The sequence below is a fragment of the Bufo gargarizans genome, chromosome 1 (assembly GCF_014858855.1).
Source record: "Bufo gargarizans isolate SCDJY-AF-19 chromosome 1, ASM1485885v1, whole genome shotgun sequence".
NCBI lineage: Eukaryota > Metazoa > Chordata > Amphibia > Anura > Bufonidae > Bufo > Bufo gargarizans.
In genome coordinates this window covers 309,766,360-309,785,473 of record NC_058080.1, presented here as the reverse complement: position 1 = coordinate 309,785,473, position 19,114 = coordinate 309,766,360, and the positions used below count along the sequence as shown (strand labels likewise).

The 19,114-nt window shown below is 44.1% G+C and overlaps 1 protein-coding gene across 1 annotated transcript in view; it reads left to right on the top strand.

Annotated features, from left to right (window-relative positions):
- WRN (WRN RecQ like helicase) overlaps positions 1-19,114 on the top strand; it is a 187,958-nt gene that overhangs the window by 126,000 nt on the left and 42,844 nt on the right. The window contains 3 exon segments of the mRNA XM_044278366.1: positions 1,303-1,404; positions 5,206-5,298; positions 10,253-10,394. Coding sequence (XP_044134301.1) covers positions 1,303-1,404; positions 5,206-5,298; positions 10,253-10,394 — 337 coding nt within the window.

Below are 19,114 nucleotides of genomic sequence, written 5' to 3'. Positions count from 1 at the left end.
TTCCGTTGAAAGTTAGAACATGTCCTATTATTGCCTGTAAATCACGTTCCGTGGCTCTATTCAAGTCAATGGGTCCGCAAAAAAATGGAACACATACGGAAATGCATCCCTATGTCTTCCGTTTCCATTCCGTTTTTTGCGGAACCATCTATTGAAAATGTTATGCCCAGCCCAATATTTTCGATGTGTATACTGTATATGCCTAACGGAAAAACGGAACAGAAACGGAAACACAACGGAAGCAAAAAACGGAACAGCGGATCCGTGAAACACTGACCGCAAAACACTAAAAAAGCCATACGGTCGTGTGCAGGAGGCCTTACACGGCGGAGTTTGAGTTGACCATGATTCGTGCCTTCAGAATCCTGAAATCAGCACCATTAATTTCCTTGTATGTAGTCATGATTGAGTAGTGAAAGAAGAAATCAGCCTAAGGCCTCGTGCACTCGACCGTATGGCTTTTTCAGTATTTTGCGGTTCGCCAAAAAATGGATCCGCAAAAAATACGGATGACGTCCGTGTGCATTACGTTTTTTGCGGAACGGAACAGCTGGCCCCTAATAGAACAGTACTATCCTTGTCCGTTATGCGGACAATAATAGGACATTTTCTATCTTTGAACGGAAATACAGAAACAGAGGGCATACGGAGTACCTTCCGTTTTTTTTTTTTTTTTTTGCGGATCCATTGAAATTAATGGTTCCGTATATGGAACGCAAAAAACAGAATGTAAACGGAAAAAAAACTCATGTGCCAGAGGGCCTAAGAGCTCATTCACACAACCGTATTAGTTCAGAGTTGTGGTAAGGAGCGAAAATATGGCGCACCTAGAAACCTCTGGTGTCTTATGTTTGTATGCTTCCAATTTCATATGAATGTTTTTGGAGATTGGACCATGTTTCATCAGATGCCATATCGCAGAGGTGTTCTCCCCTGAAAGCAATGCTAACACAGTGATCCACAGAGGCACTGTGCCAAGCACTCGGGTACCTATGGTTCTGTAATGCGGAACTGTAGGGCCTTCATGTGCTGCAGTTTAGCATCTGCCAAGTACATGAGGCCTTAAAGGGGTTGTCCAACCAATAAAAGGGGGGTCAGAACAACTTTAAAAAAAAAACAGAAGAAATTACCTGCCTCAGTCATTGATTAACGTGTTGGCAGGAAGTAGATACTGGAGGAGGCTGAGAAGTGTTTGGAGTGTTTGGATGAATTTTGTTTTTTAAATAAAAACTGTTTATTGAATTATTGTATGCATAAATGGAATATTGTGAATTAACGAATATTTTTTTTCCCCGTTTTCAGGCACATGCTTAGCGAGATCAAAAATGAAGGTTTTCGAGACTACAAATTGAAAATGTTAGCAAAGATGGAAAAATACCTTAATTCAAGTAGTTGCAGGCGAAAGTATGAACTCATTTTTATTTTGACACTTGTTTACAGCATTGTATTTGTTTCATGTGCTGCAAAACACGCCTACTGTCTCTTAGGCCTCATGCACACGACCGTTGTGTGCATCCGTGGCCGTTGTGCCGTTTTCAGTTTTTTTTCGCGGACCCATTGACTTTCAATGGGTCCGTGGAAAAATCGGAAAATGCACCGTTTTGCAGCCGAGGCCGTGATCCGTGTATCCTGTCCGTCAAAAAAATATGACCTGTCCTATTTTTTTGACGGACAACGGTTCACGGACCCATTCAAGTCAATGGGTCCGTGAAAGAACACGGATGCACACAAGATTGGCATCCGTGTCCGTGATCCGTGGCCGTAGGTTGCTTTCATACAGACGGATCCGAAGATCCGTCTGCATAAAACCTTTTTCTGATCTAAGTTTTCACTTCGTGAAAACTCATTTCCGACAGTATATTCTAACACAGAAGCGTTCCCATGGTGATGGGGACGCTTCTAGTTAGAATGCACTGCAAACTTTGTACAAGACTGCCCCCTGCTGCCTGGCACCACCCGATCTCTTACAGGGGGATATGATAGCACAATTAACCCCTTCAGGTGCGGCACCTAAAGGGGTTAATTGTACTATCATATTCCCCTGTAAGAGATCAGGGCTGCCAGGCAGCAGGGGGCAGACCCCCCCCCCCCTCCCCAGTTTGAATATCGTTGGTGGCACAGTGTGCGCCCACCATCGCCCCCCCCCTTCCCTCCCTCTATTGTAATAAATCGTTGGTGGCACAGTGTGCGCCCACCATCGCCCCCCCCCCCCCCCTTCCTCCCTCTATAGTTAAAAATCGTTGGTGGCACAGTGTGCGCCCACCATCGGCCCCCCCTCTCTCTATAGTAGTAACAACCATTGGTGGCAGTGTGCGGCCTCCCATTCCCCCCCCCCCCCCCCCCATCATTGGTGGCAGCGGAGTTCCGATCGGAGTCCCAGTTTAATCGCTGGGGCTCCGATCGGTAACCATGGCAACCAGGAAGCTACTGCAGCCCTGGTTGCCATGGTTACTTAGCAATAGTACAACAGTAGAAGTTTCATACTTACCTGCTTGCTGCTGCGATGTCTGTGACCGGCCGGGAGCTCCTCCTACTGGTAAGAGACAGTTCTTTAGCAATGCGCCGCACAGACCTTTCACTTACCAGTAGGTGGAGCTCCCGGCCGGTCACAGACATCGCAGCAGCAAGCAGGTAAGTATGAATCTTCTACAATTGTACTATTGCTAAGTAACCATGGCAACCAGGGATGCAGTAGCTTCCTGGTTGCCATGGTTACCGATCGGAGCCCCAGCGATTAAACTGGGACTCCGATCGGAACTCCGCTGCCACCAATGATGGGGGGGGGGGGGAATGGGAGGCCGCACACTGCCACCAATGGTTGTTACTACTATAGAGAGAGGGGGGGCCGATGGTGGGCGCACACTGTGCCACCAATGATTTTTAACTATAGAGGGAGGAAAGGGGGGGGGGTCGATGGTGGGCGCACACTGTGCCACCAACGATTTATTACAATAGAGGGAGGGGGGGGGGCGATGTGGGGCGCACACTGTGCCACCAACGATTTATAACAATAGAGGGAGGAAGGGGGGGGGCCCGATGGTGGGCGCACACTGTGCCACCAACGATATTCAAACTGGGGAGGGGGGGCGGGGGGGTCTGCCCCCTGCTGCCTGGCAGCCCTGATCTCTTACAGGGGGATATGATAGTACAATTAACCCCTTCAGGTGCGGCACCTGAGGAGTTAATTGTGCTGATCACGGCCCCCTGTAAGAGATTGGGTGCTGCCAGGCAGCAGGGGGGCAGTCATGTACACAGTTTTTCAGTATATTCTAACCTGAAGCGTCCCCATCACCATGGGAATGCCTCTGTGTTAGAATATACTGTCGGAAATGAGTTTCACGATGTAGCTCATATCCGACAGTATATTCGAACGTAGAGGCGTTCCCATGGTGATGGGGACGCTTCAAGTTATGTTCGGGTGTCCGCCTGGCCGTGCGGAGGCAGGCGGATCCGTCCAGACTTATAATGTAAGTCAATGGGGACGGATCCGTTTGAAGATGACACACTGTGGCTCAATTTTCAAACGGATCCGTCCCCCATTGACTTTCAATGTAAAGTCTGGACGGATCCGTCTGAGGCTATTTTCACACTTAGAAATGTTTTAACAATATAATGCAGACGGATCCGCTCTGAACAGAGCCACCGTCTGCATTATGAACACAAGTGTGAAAGTAAAGGGACTCCTGACTTTACATTGAAAGTCAATGGGGACGGATCCGTTTGCAATTGCACCATATTGTGTCAACGTCAAACGGATACGTCTCCATTGCCTTGCATTGTAATTCAGGACGGATCTGTTTGGCTCCGCACGGCCAGGCGGACGCCAAAACGACTTTTTTTTCAAGTCCGTGGATCCTCCAAAAATCAAGGAAGACCCACGGATGAAAAAACGGTCACGGATCACGGACCCACGGACCCCGTTTTTGCGGACCGTGAAAAAAAACTGTCGTGTGCATGAGGCATTAGGCTAATGCTAAATTAAAATCCAAATCTTGCATATTCAGCTTATTGACCCCTAGCCCTTGAATGCTGCCATCAATAAACAGGGAAACGAGGACAAACAACCCGGAATCAGCACTTGGGATAGACGGTCTCCCTGCTCCCTCTAGTAACATGTAAAACAAATGGCTCAGTAACCTTAGTCCACTATGTAACTCAAGAAAGTGCAAGTGCATAGACAACTCGCATACATCGTTCAGACTTAGATAAATATCATGACCACGTGTAGTGGCCATGGCTTTTTACTGCACGGTGTATGGAGCTGTGCGAATTCGGGCATGCAGCAGCAATATCAGATCGCTGGGGGCTTGACACCCACACAGATCAGCTCTTTGTAGGAGTTGCAGTATGCAGCAACCCCTGGAAAACCCCTTATATCGGACAGGGACTCCCATTTTAAAGAGGACCTGTAACCTCTCATGTCGCCTTTTCTTTTTTTAACTACCGTACTTGCATCCCCCTTCTAGTAACAATTCTGGAGAATCTGTTCATTTGAAGCTATCATATGCAGTCCTTTTATTATTACTGCTAGAAGTTATTAACAAATTACTAGCAGTTTGCAATGAAGGTCCAGATGGGTGTTACCAGTTGGTAACCGTCAAGAACAGATGCTCCAGAATTGTCATTAAACGTGGCATGCAAGTAGCTACTTAGACATGTCAGGAGAGACGATGGTCTCCTTTAACCTAAGCAAACAAACTGTAATAATATACTAAATAGGGGGATCTGTGAAAAAGTTGCTCACCACTTAGTCATGTCTTATGAGTTATTTCCTTGTGAGGATAGAGTTTCTGTTCCCCATGCAAACCAAAGAAACCTACTGTCATTACACAACAGGCACTGCTTGGCCACTGGTAGTATGTTTGGCCGAAGTAGTCCTAGCCTAAGGTATGATGTGGGAAACTACATGGATCATATTACTATTTAGAAGGCAGACTTGTTGCAGCGACACTTTGTTTTAGCTTTATTCTTTACTGTGCCACATTTGGTAACTTGGTCCTTCACTATATGCCCCTGTATTTTTTTTTTTATTTTTTTTTATCTTATCAAGAATGAGATCACTGTCTGTGAATTAGGCAAAACCAAATAATTGTGTCCCTCAAGGTTAAATTAAGGGAGGTAATTTTAGTCCATTGTTGTCTTCATTCAATTTAACATGTAAATTCTTGTTCTTTTGTATTTACCTCACTTTGTTCCCTCGTGTAGGATCATCTTGTCCCATTTTGAAGACAAACAACTCCGCAAGGTCTCTGTTGGTATCATGGGAACTGAAAAATGTTGTGATAACTGCAAGACCAGGTAAATGATCTCTTGAGGCTAATGCCTGGACAACTTCTGCTGCTCTGGAAAGTAGTGGCTTCTTGAAGGTTCCTCCTGTTTCAATGAAAAGGCAAATCAGACAGTTAGTTAAACGGATGTGAAAAACGTGATGTGAACCCAACTTAACTGCACTTTCACAAAGCCTTTTCATATGTGAATGGGAACTGAGCTGCAGTAACCCAGCAAAGCCACTACACTTTGTACTGCTCTTTTTAAAATGGCTAATGGGTGGAGGTGCCCTTGTCAGACCCTCACCGATCAGATATTGATGGCCTATCCTAAGTATAGGTAGGTCAATTTCAGGAGCCTGAAAAACCCCTTTGATAAATGTTGCTGCATCTTACTCCAGAAGATTTTTTACTAAGGCAGCATTCACATCACGGTTTTGTCCCACAATTAGTGTATATTCATGACATTTGGTTAAGCACAGCATACTACAGTTCTTCTTCCATTTTTCCCAACATATACATAAAATGTGGTACAAAAACGTGATGTGAAAACAGCTTAAGACTGCAGTATGAAATTGCTCCAGAATTTATGATTACTGTATTTTTTTTCTTCATAAGAAACTCTCTCCCCCCCCCCCCCCTCCTCCAAAAGGGGGTTGGAATGGCAGTGCGTCTTATAAAGCAAATGGAGTCATTTTATCATCTAATGCCTCATTCACACAGTCAGTGATTTCCATCAGTTATTTTGAGACAAAACCAGACATCTTTCTCTTATACCTCATGTCTGTGGAGGCTCCAATCCTGGTTTTGGCTAACAATCACTGATGGAAATCACTGACTGAAGGCACGACGTGTGAATGAGGCTTAATTGTTACTGATGAGTGCTTCCATTATGGGGCGCTGCGATGCGCTGTGTCCTGACAGCATACAGTGACAGCACGTAGGGTCCTCACTATGACCTGAAACTGTGTGACGTCTTGTCATAGTGCTTTGCTGCAGGAAGAGCGTTCTGGATCTCCTGAGTGGCGACGCCAGCCAGAATGAGTTTTATTCATTTTTTGTCTGATCTATGTTGTGATGAAGATTGGGGGTCTGATCTGAGGTCTGATGAAGATTGCAGGTTTGATCTGAGGTCTATTATTTATTTTTTTTCTCATTTTCCTTCTCTAAAACAACAAGCTATTCAGGATAAAAGAAAAAAAGTGGTGACATGTCTCACTGACTTCTGGTGAGGCATGTGCCTGTTTTTAGTGATTTAATGACCCTAATACATAGTATGATGCTGCTGTCTGTTGATGGTATTCTGTTCTCTGCATAAAAGGCATCATGCACACGACAGTATCTATTTGCAGACCCACAATATGCGGATACTGTTCGTGTTGTATCTGCATTCTTTGCGGAGTGATTGACTTCATTTTTGCGGCCAAGTATAGGACATATTATTTTATTTTTTTTGCTGACCAGACATACAGATGCGGAAGGCACAAAGATCATCCATGTGCTTTCTGTATCCATACGTTTATTCTGTCAAAAGATAGAATATGTCCGCAAAATTCGGTTGTCGCATAGATCACATCGGTTATTCATGCGAATCCTGCGGTTTTGTGGTCCGCAAAACTGATATTGTCAATTGCTTGAGGCCTAAAAGACAGTTGTATCTCTGTGAAACATCAATTCCCAGGCAAGTAGGTCTGCGTTTTGATTGATGGTTGGAGGTCACTCAGAATGGTAATTTGGTCTGTACGGTATACATCTCTGGCTTAGAGGGATTGTCTGGTTTAGGCCCCTTTCACACGGGCGAGTTTTCCGTGCGGGTGCGATGCGTGCGGTGAACGTATTGCACCCACACTGAATCCTGACCCATTCATTTCTATGGGGCTGTGCACATGAGCGTTGATTTTCACGCATCACTTGTGCGTTAAGTGAAAATCGCAGCATGCTCTATATTGTGTGATTTTCACGTGACGCAGGCCCCATAGAAGTGAATGGGGTGCGTGAAAATCGCATAGCATCCGCGAGCAAGTACGGATGCGGTGCGATTTTCACGCATGGTTGCTAGGTGACAGTCTATTCACTGTATTATTTTCCCTTATAACATGGTTATAAGGGAAAACAATAGCATTCTGAATACAGAATGCATAGTAAAACAGCGCTGGAGGGGTTAAAAAAAAATAAAAAATAATTTAACTCACCTTAGTCCACTTGATCACGAAGCCCGGCATCTCCTTGTGTCTCCTCTGCGCTGAACAGGACCTGGGGTGAGCTGCTGCATTAAATAGAGGTAAAGGACCATTGATGACGTCACTCCGGTCATCACATGGTACGTCACATGATCTTTTACCATGGTGATTCACCATGGTAAAAGACCATGTGATGACCGGAGTGACGTCATCAAAGGTCCTTTACCTCTATTTAATGCTCACCACAGGTCCTAGTCAACAAAGGAGACACAAGGAGATGCCGGGCTCCGCGATCAAGTGGACTAAGGTGAGTTAAATTTTTTTTTATTTTTTTTTAACCCCTCCAGCGATATTTTACTATGCATTCTGTATTCAGAATGCTATTATTTTCTCTTATAACCATGTTATAAGGGAAAATAATACAATCTACAGAACACCAATCCCAAGCCCGAACTTCTGTGAAGAAGTTCGGGTTTGGGTACCAAACATGCGCGATTTTTCTCACGCGAGTGCAAAACGCATTACAATGTTTTGCACTCGCACGGAAAAATCGCTCATTTTCCCGCAACGCACCCGCCTCTTATCCAGGCAAAAAAACTGACGCCCGTGTGAAAGAGGCCTTAGGCTTCTTTCAGACTAGCGTTAAAGGGAGTCTGTCACCTCCATATGGCCATATACAGTGCTTACATGGGTCTGTAGCACAACTATACAGGATTGTAATGGTACCTTTGTCTTTGTCTTTAGACTTGCACCAGAAGAAAAAACGAAGTTTATCTCATATGCAAATGAGCACTCGCAAGTGCCCAGGGGCGGCGTTCAGTGTGTAGGTGCCCAGGCTGCTCTGCCTTCTTTTCACTTTACTCCTCCCCAGCCTCTTCCTTTGCCCGCCCTCCAAGTCTCTTGCCTCATCGATAGGTCAAAGGCAGAGGCTGGAGAGGAGTAAAGTGAAAATAAATCGGAGACGCCGCCCCTGGGCACTTACACACTGAACTCCTCCCTGGGCACTTGCGAGTGCTCATTTGCATATGAATTAAACTTCGTTTTTCCTGCTGGTGCAAGTCTAAGGACAAAGACAAAGGTACCGTTACAATCCTGTATAGGTGTGCTACAGAGCCATGTAAGCACTGTATATGGCCATATGGAGATGACAGACTCCCTTTAAGCTTGTCCGGCAAGCTGTTCCGCAGCATGTTGCGGTTTTTGTCCCACCGCCTCTCGGCTTGTTTGCCATGCTGGGGCCCCATCTCCCGCCCACCCCTATTATAGTGAATGGGGCCAGGCCAAACTTCAAGCAGCACACATGTGCAAGCGTTAGTACTGATGCAGCAGGCTGTTCCCCTACCGGAACAGCCTGCCGGACGGACAAGCCTAACGCCAGAGTGAAAGAAGCCTAAGAACTTTAATTTTCAAATGTATTCGGAACTACTGATTATTATAGAATGGGGCACCGTGGCCTTCTCTAGCCTTTCCTAGGCCTGTGCCGACATGTTTATTGGTCACGTGGCCTAGGAGCGGCTCAGCCCCATAGAAGTGAATGGGGAGGAGCGCAATACTAAACAGAGCCGCTATACAATGTACGGCCCTGTGCTTGGTAAGCTGCAGAAAGGCAGGGGCACTGGAGCGCCAGTGCCTTCTCAAACAGCTGATCGGTTGGGGTCTCGAGTGTCGGACCCCCACTGATCAGATACCGAAGGCCGCAGGATAGGTCATCAGTATTAAACTCTCTAAAACCCCTTTTAAGTTTAGCTTTTTCAGATCTAATGAATTAGTCATTATGTGGACTTTTATTTTACTAATCTGATATAAATGTTGAATTCCAGTTAATGTGCTTCCACTCTTGGACTCTTTCCATATATATAATAATCTGCTCATTTTGTTGGTGCCACATTAGTGATTGTCTTGGGTAGACAGCCAGATAATTGCTTCTGCTTCCAGTAGACTAGACAGTCATCCTGTACTGTGTTCAGAAATGGAGCTCTAACCAGGCGTTATCATGTAGACAGTGTCTCATTGCTAGCCAGCAAACATCATACTGCTGCACTACCAAGATACTAAGTGTATCCCTGACCATGTTTTACCACCGAGATAACAGCATGCCGCAGTTTCTGCACGTTTCCCCGAGACCCTGTCATTGAAGCCCCCTATTTAATGTATTTGAGGAGCAGGCCAAGCTTTAGTTGTGAAAGACAGATAGCCCATATTAGTACGCACCTTCCCACCTTTGTGTCCTGGTGGCCTAGGGGTACATGGCTTCCTCTCTTCAGTTTGGCAGAGGTATTGAGGGAGGAAGGCACGTGGCTTAGGATATTTTATAAGACTAAAGCTGGCCATACACACAAGTTGTGGGGTGAATACGCGTTTTGTTCACACCTATCTCTCTTGTCTTTCCCTTACCAAGCATGCATATATAGTGAACCTGCTGCCAGACACCTTTGGCAGTGGAATATCTCTTGAAAACAAAAGGTTTGGACAGTTGAAATCTAACATGCCCAATTCCTAGCTCCCCTAGTCGGGAGGCCACCATACAAATTAGATGCTCGGCCGAAATCTTTGGGTTTAGCTAATGCACATCTAATGCGCATCTTGTCAGCAGGACGGGTTCCAGGAGTATTGCCTGGAAGGGTTGATACTGCTGATTAAAGTGAAAATCTCTAACTAGTTGTTGGCCTACAGCTATTGAATGTGTATGCCCAGCTTTAGGTCAGTAGAATTTCTAGTTTACTGGAAGCTGAGACTCTATTTTCTTGTATTGCTTTAAAAGAAAAGTTTTCCTTTGTTCAGACTAATAATTTTATCTGCCTTTAGATTAAGTCACAACATTTCAATTATTGATCAAGAAGACAGCCTCCAAGACTTTGGTCCTCAAGCCTTCCAGTTTTTGTCTGCAGTGGAAGCTTTGGGGGAAAAATTTGGAACTGGCGTCCCTGTTTTATTTCTCCGTGGTTCAGTAAGTAAATGGTGTGAAGACCACATACAAATTTCTGCTATATGACATAATGCACCCTCCACACCAAAGTTTGACAATATTACACGTCTTCACATAGTGTTTGCACCACACCAAAGCACGTTCGGCTTTATGATTGACATGAAGCATAGAAAGTCCGTAAACTAAGGCTTGAATGCACACGGCCGTAGAACGCGGACGTGAGCGGTCCGTGGTATCCCGGCCTGGCATCCTGCTGACAGCAAGAGCGCACGGCGTCATTGATTGCTATGACGCCGTGCGCTTCATGCCGCAGCTGCACTACAGTAATACACTCGTATAGATCATACCAGTGTATTACTGTAGTTCAGCGGCGGTATGAAGTGCATGGCGTCATAGCAACCAATGACACCGTGCGCTCCTATTGTCAGCAGGATGCCAGGCCGGGATACCGCGGACCGCTTTCGGACGCGTGCATTCGGCCTAAATGAAATATTTGGTGCAGCTTTTCAGTACAATTTTTGAGCCAAACCAAGAGAAAGTTCAAGTGGAATGGGAGATATAAAGGAAGGACTTATATGTTTGATCCCTGCTGGATCCACTTCTGGCTTTCAATAAACTGCATCAAAAAGTGCTCCAAAATATGCATGTGTGATTCTACAAGGTTCCGTAGCAGCTGGGGTTTTTGGTCTCTGCAGAAGTTATGATTTGTTTTTTTAGATATGGTTATGCTGTGTGTGTGACCGCACCACAGCCTAAGGGCTCATCCACATCACCACTATTTGACTTAAGTGGGGCCGCAAAAGATGCAGACAGCAATCCGTGTGCTCTCCGCATCTGTACTTGTGTTCTGTGGGCCCGCAAAATAGATGGAACACGTCCTATTCTTGTCCGTTTTCCGGACAAGAATAGGAATTTCTCTCATGGGCTGCCTATTCCGTTCCGCAAATTGCGGAACGAACACAGCTGGCATCAGTGTTTTGCAGATCCACAATTTGTGGACCACAAAATACAGTGCGGCCTTGTGCACAAGCCCTTACTCTGATGATGCCAAAGTACACTTCTGTAATGACATGAATGCTGAGCCTACAGTCAGAAGGTATTAGTTGTACAGATAGATCTTCTATACATGCACATCAATGTCCATTCCACTTTTTTTTCCTTGAGCTATTGTCTACAAATATGGGCTCAGATAATCTATTTTGGTACAGTTAAAACTTATATGCCTCATACCTATTGGAGATAGGAAAGGTGCAACAATACCCATAAGAGGATAATACAGTAGCCATTGCATCCAATCACTGGCCCCAGTGGTATACAGCATGAGATGGCTGAGGTCAGTGATTGGCTGCAGTATTCCGATCAGGTGGCTGGCTCGTCATCGCTGCAGCAGTGTAGATAAAGACCAGCTGTTACAAACATTTATTTCATTCTCGGAAAACCCCTTAAATATGTCTTCTATATTGTGGAAGCGCCATTTGTCTGATACAGAACTCCGAATCTCCAGCATAGGTACAGAAGGGAATAAGATATCTGGCTACCTGCAGCCACTACTAGGGAAGCTTAGGCTTACTGCGTACAACTTAGACTAAAGTCCATAATAAACCGGTATACAGTTATCCCGCCAGCTACCCTAGTGGTAAGAGGTGGGCAGACAGAAGAAGATAATTTACATGTCTGTTAGTGAGAATTTGGAGCTCTGTGTAACAATGCGCACAGAATTTTACATCTGTTCAGAGAATGTTCTCAGACTTAGGGCTCGTTCACACGAACGTGTGCTGCCTGTTGCCGTATTGGGGACCGCATTTGTTACAATAATACAACCGCATGCATCCGTCATGAACGGATCCGGTTGTATTACCATATGTCTTCTATAGCCATGATGGATCAGTCATGAACACCATTAATAGTCAATGGGGGACGGATCCGTTTTCTATTGTGTCCGAGAAAACGGATCTGTCCCCTTTGACCTACATTGTGTGTCAGGACGGATCCGTCTTGCTCCGCACCACATTGTGGACAGAAAAACGCTGCTTACAGCGTTTTGGTGTCTGTCTCCAAAGCAGAATGGAGATTGAACGGAGGCAAACTTGATGCATTCTGAGCGGATCCTTTTCCATTCAGAATGCATTAGGGCAAAACTGATCCGTTTTGGAGCCCATGACGGATCTCAGAAACGGAAAGCCAAAATGCTAGTATGAAAGTAGCCTAAAGAATTGAGAGCACTCACAAACCTATGCTTAGGAGATCCTTTCAATTATATGTGCAAGCCAGTGTATTACAGTAAAGCTTGGTTGCGGGGATCGGGTAGTATAGGTATATAAAGTTCTGATCGGAGGTCAGTGTTGCCACTGCCACTCATGTAGTACTGCACTTACCAGTGCTTAATCAAGATGACCAGGTTCCCTTTAAAGTGGTTTTCCCTACAGTAAGTGATAGCATATCACTATGATATACCACCACTTACTGATCGATCAGGGTTCGTTGATGAGTACTTACCTGATCCTTGGTATAAAAGCAAATTCATTTACTTCAAGGAGCTTCATGGCAATTTCCTGCACAGTTGGTGGCCTATAATGGGAATATCCCCCCCTTGAAGTTGTCTTCTTTATGCCTTTTCCATATGCTATATTAAAATTTATGGAGTTAATAAAGGGAAGGATCACCCCATTATTAGCCAAAGTAGCCAAGCCCATAGTTAAGAATAAACTACTTCTGTTCATTAATGGCAGAAAGCTGGGGGTATAGAAATGTGTTAACTATATGAGAAAACCCATTCAGTTCTCCTCCGCCCCATATGTACTAATCCAAGGATGGGCAAACTGCGGCTCTCTAGCTGTTGTAAAACTGCAAATCCCATAATGCCCTGCTGTAGGCAGACTGGGCATACTGGGAGTAGTAGTTTTACAACAGCTGGAGAGCCGCAGTTTGCCCATCCCTGCACTAGTCCTTTTACGGGTTAGATGTTCTGAAAGATTCCCCAGATGCTTGCAGTCATCTGGTTATCGCACTTCCTGCATGATGAGGATTATGTGAAGTTGGAGAGCAAAGAATGACCTGTAAGGGCACTTTCACACTTGCGGCAGAGGAATCCAGCAGGCAGTTCTGTCAAAACGTATGTCAACTGATTGCATTTTAAAACTGATCAGGATCCTGATCCGTCTTACAAATGCATTGCAAGAAAGGATCCGTCTGTCCGTTTGTCATATGGACAAACGGATCAGTTTTGTTTGTTTTTTTTTCAATTTTTTTTCGGTCTGCACATTTGCAGACCAGAAGTACACTTCCGGCATTCCGGTATTTTGAATGCTGGATCCGGCACTAATACATTCCAGCAAGTGTTCAGTTTTTGGGGGGCTGGAGATAAAACCGCAGCATGCTGTGGTATCATCTCAGTCCTGATCAGTCAAAAAGACTGGACTGAAGACATCCCGATGCATCCTGAACGGATTTCTCTCCATTCAGAATGCATGGGGATAAAACTGATCAGTTCTTTTCCGGTATTGAGCCCCTAGGACGGAAAAGAAAACCGCTAGTGTGAAAGTACCCTAACTGCTTCTATGTGTACACATTTCAGTTACATGAAGTGTCTTGGTTGGATAAATAGAACTAAATAGCAAATCACTAGACATACTTTAAAGAGGACCTGTCGCCTCTCCGGACATGCCTGTTGTAGTAACTACTCGCATCTATTCTCACACCTCTGACGTGTGACACTCTATTATTCCCACATTTCTGAATGCATTATGAATCCAACTGCTTACAGTTGTACATTTTATTGCAGACTCCTTCTAAGCCTTTAGTAGGAGTAACAGAGAATGACACCACATAGTTACAGTATACTGTATGAATAGATGCTCCAGAAGTAATTACTAACACAGACATGTCACGGGAGGTGAAATTGTGGGACGCGGACATGTAAAATGCAAACAATCTGCAGATTTTGATCTCTGGGCTGGTTTAATAAAATGTTCACAGTATGTGTGAACACAACCTTAGGGCTCATGCACACGACAGTATTTTGCGTTCAGTATGTGGCCGTTTTTTTTAGTTCAGTATGCGGAACATATACTGAACCATTCATTTCAATGGTTCAGCAAAAAATACTGAAGTGTCTCCGTGTGCACACGTATGGATAGTCTTTTTTTCCCCACAGTATTGGATTACTGCCTGTGTGATATTAGCCACAATTTGGGGAATGCAATATCTCCTTATGGAGAGCGTCCTAAACAGTGTGAGACGTCTTAGAGGCCAGGCAATGCTCCTCTGGAATTCTGGAAGAGGGACTCTTAGCAAGCTCTACCTCTAAGGGCTCATTAACACGACCGTTGTTGTTTTGCAGTCCGCAAATTGCGGATCCCCATAAAACAGATACCGGTTGTGTGCAATCCCCACAAAACTGCTTCACAAAACTGCTGGTCCATAATAGAATAGTCCTATTCCATAATGGGACAATAATAGGACATGTTTTATTTATTTGCGGAACGGACATGGAAATGGAACGCACATTTCAGTTGTTTGTTTTTTTTGCAGCCTCATTGAAGTGTGTGGTTCCGAATACTGGCCGCAAACAAAACACTGAACAGAGACGGACAACTAGTGTGCCCTAATGCTTCCAGATGCAAGTCAATGATGTGAACAGGCCTTGAGACATGACTTGGTTAATAACAATGCCAGCACCTCATCTGCAGACAACTGTTTTGGGTGCTTGCCCCTATCTGGTGGCATTAGAGGCAAAGGTTGCCAAGTGCTCATTTGCATACCCTGCAATTAGCCAAACACATGTAAATATACTTGGTTAACCTCTTCAGGAACCTGCCATTTTTCACCTTAAGGACCAGGCGATTTTTAGCAAATCTAACATTTGTCACTTTATGTGGTGATAACTTTAAAACGCTTTTACTTATCCAGGCCATTCTGAGATTGCTTTCTCAGCACATATTGTACTTCATGACAAAAAAATTGAAAAATTATTAAATATCAATTTCTCTACTTTTATAATAGATAGTAATACCTCCAAAAATAGTTATTACTTTACATTCCCCATATGTCTATTTCATGTTTGGATCATTTTTTAAATTACATTTTATTTTTTGGGACGTTAGAAGGCTTAGAAGTTTAGAAGCAAATCTTAAAAATTTTCAGAAAATTTCCAAAACCCAATTTTTTAAGGACCTGTTCAGTTATGAAGTTACTTTCTGGGGCTTACATATTAAAAACCACTTATAAATCACCCCATTTTAGAAACTACACCCCTCAAAATTTCATTATTTTTTTTTTTTACCAGTTTTTAAATTTTAATCTATTTTTTTCTGCAACACATCAAGGGTTAACAGCCAAATAAACCCAGAATCTGGAGTTTACAGAAACACCCCATGTGTGCTCAAAAACTGATGTATGGGCGCACAGCACCCTTCAGAGTGGAAGGAGCACCATATGGATTTAGGTGGAATGGTAATTGGGAGCTATGTCGCATATGAAGACACCCAGAGGTGGCCCTAGAGTGGAAACTCCCAAAAAAGTGACCCCATTCCGGAAACTACACCCTCAAGGAATATTTCAAGGTGTGTAGTGAGCACTTTGACCCATCAGGCGTTTCCTAGAATTAGGAAATGCTTGGCTATGGAAATGAAAATTTTTAATTTTTTGCAGAAAAAGTTGCTTTGCACCCACATTTTACACTTTCACAAGGGAAAACAGGATAAAAAGCAACCCACATTTTGTTCCCCATTTCCCCCTGAATACGCCAACATCCCATATGTGCTCAAAAAATTGTGTATGGATGCATGACAGGGTTCAAAAGGGAAGTTTTTGAGAGCTATGTCGCATATGAAGACACCCTGAAGTACCCCTAGAGTGGAAACCTCCCAAAAGTGACCCCATTCTGGACCCCTCAAGGAACATTTTAAGATGTGTAGTGAAAACTTTGCCCTCCAAAGTGATTCATGGAATTGGCTGTGAAAATGAAAAATTTATTTTTTTTCCAGAAAAATGGACTTGAGGCCCACATTTTCTACTTTCACAAGGGGGAACTGGAGAAAATGCATTCCCCTAATATATTGCCCATTTTATCCTGATTACAGCAATACCCCATATGTGCTTGTATACTGCTATATGGGCATACCACAGGGGTCACAAGGAAAGGAGCACTAAATGGCTTCTGGAAGGCAGATTTCTCCGGAATAATTGACCTTTGCCATCTTACAATTGAACACACCCTGAGGTACCCCTAGAGTGGAAACCCCCAAAACGTGACTCCATTCCAGAAACTACACCCCTCAAAGAATATTTCAAGGTGTGTAGTGAGCACTTAGACCCATCAGGCGTTAGGAAACGCATGGCTGTGAAAATAAAAAATTACAATTTTTTCCAGAAAAAGTTGCTTTACACCCACATTTTTCACTTTCACAAGGCGTAACAGGACAAAATGCAACCCACATTTTGTTCCCCATTTCCCCTCGAATACGCCAATATGTGCTCAGAAAATGATGTATGGCCGCACGGCAGGCTTCAGAGTGGAAGGAGCACCATATTGCTGTTAGGAAAGAGGATTTACCTGGAATGGTAATTGGGAGCTATGTCGCATATGAAAACACCCTGAGGTGGCCCTAGAGCGGAAACCCCCAAAAAGTGACCCCATTCTGAAAACTACACCCCTCAAGGAATATTTCAAGGTGTATAGTGAGCACTTAGACCCATCGGGCGTTTCACAGAATTAGGAAATGCTTGGCTGTGAAAATAAAAAATGGCAATGCTTTACATCCACATTTTTTACTTTCACAAGGGGTAACAGGACAAAATGCCACCCACATTTTGTTCCCCATTTCCCCCTGAATACACCAACACCCCATATGTGCTCAAAAGTGATGTATGGGCGCATGGCAGGGCTCTAGATACAAACAGCTAAATATGGATTTTGCTGACCTGAATTGGCAGACATGGATTTTAGCTGCCATGTCACATTTAAAAAATGTCCTGATGTCCCCAGAATGAAAACCCCCAAGAATTGATCCCATTTCAGAAACAGCACCCCTGTACGAACATTGTAAGTGGTGGAAAGGGTACTTTTTACCAAACAGGTGTCTCACAGAAGGCAGAATTACTTGATAGAAGCATTTTAAAGCACACATTTGTAAAGATTACTAGCAGACCCCAATTTTTCACTTTCACAAGGGGTTAAAGGAGAAAATGCACCCCAGTATATGTTCACACCCCATATGTGCTCGTAGCCTGCTGTATGAACATTTTAAGTGGTGGAAAGGGCACTTTTGACCTAACAGGTGTTTCATAGAAATGAACATGTAGTGGTTGGTGAAAAGTGGATATGTAAGCTATGCGGACTAAATCAGAGGTATAAGGTGGTAAAATTACAGGGTACATCAAGGATAAAATTAATATTCCATAGATTCTCAAACACTCCTGCATGCACAGGCCAGGTTTTTCAGAGCAGGTTTCACAGTTGTAAATGGTGTCTTTCCTTATCCCCCTTTTGGAACACACCCTGTATCACTTTTGTTTTTCGTTTGGCACTGTAGGGCTTCAGAACTTGATCTGAAAGATCCACCGCTCCCATGTGCTTATTGTAGTCCAGGATGCAAACTGGTTTGGGGACAGTGGTAGTGCTACCTCGCACATCAGCAGGGGAGCTGGTGTTTGTATGAATGGTAGTCAGTAAAAGGACGTCCCTCTTGTCCTTGTACTTAACCACCAGCATGTTCTCATGGAGGAGAGCTCTACTGTCACCCATTCTCAGTGGTTGCCCTAACAGGGATCTAAGGAGGCCTCTCAGATTTTTGCAACATGTGCCGCAAGCCACAGTACTTCTGGCAGTTAGGGACCTGAATAGGGGTATGCTGGTATAATAGTTATCCACATAGAGGTGGTAACCCTTATCCAGAAGTGGGTGCAGCAAGTCCCACACAATCTTTCCACTAACTTCTAGGATGGGGAGGGGGGGCATTTTGGGGGTTCTATGCAGGAATCTTTTCCTTTATAAACACGGAACTTGTGGGTGTACCCGGAGCTACTCTCACAAAATTTGAAAATTTTTATGCCATACCTTGCCCGTTTGCTAGGCAGGTACTGGCGGACTCTAAACCTCCCTTTGAAAAGTAACCGGGACTCCTCTACACATACATTTTTATCAGGGTTGTACACCTCAGCGAACTTGGTGTTAAAGTGGTCAAGGACGGACCTAACGTTGAACAGACGGTCAAATGTCGGGTCATTTTGGGGTGGGCACTGTTTATTGTCATTGTAGTGTAGGAATTTCCAAATTCACTCAAAACGCTTCGGGGTCATGGTCTTACTGTAAATTGGAGTCTGGTAAAAAAAAATGTCCAAACTCCAATATTGTCTGACGTTTGGCTTCTTTACTACGCCCATATGCAGCACGAGTCCCCAAAACTTCATCTCTGCTGCACTTACTGGGGTCTAACCTAGGGGTCTAGCATATGGCGAGGTAGGGTTCTGAGCTATAAATTGTTGGGTGTACAAATTGGTTTGGGCCACCATAAAATTTACTAAATCTTCAGAGAAAATGATTTTGAAAAAATCTAGTTCAGTGAAGCCCACACTGTCTATCTGTATTCCGGACAAAATCCGGAATTTGGGGCTGATAATTGTTATAAATTTGAAATATAGAGAAAAGAGTAGAAAAAAAAATGCTGGATGCACGCACGAACCTACACCACCTAACTAAAATTGATTTCTATGTATATGGAGATTTTTATATATATATATAT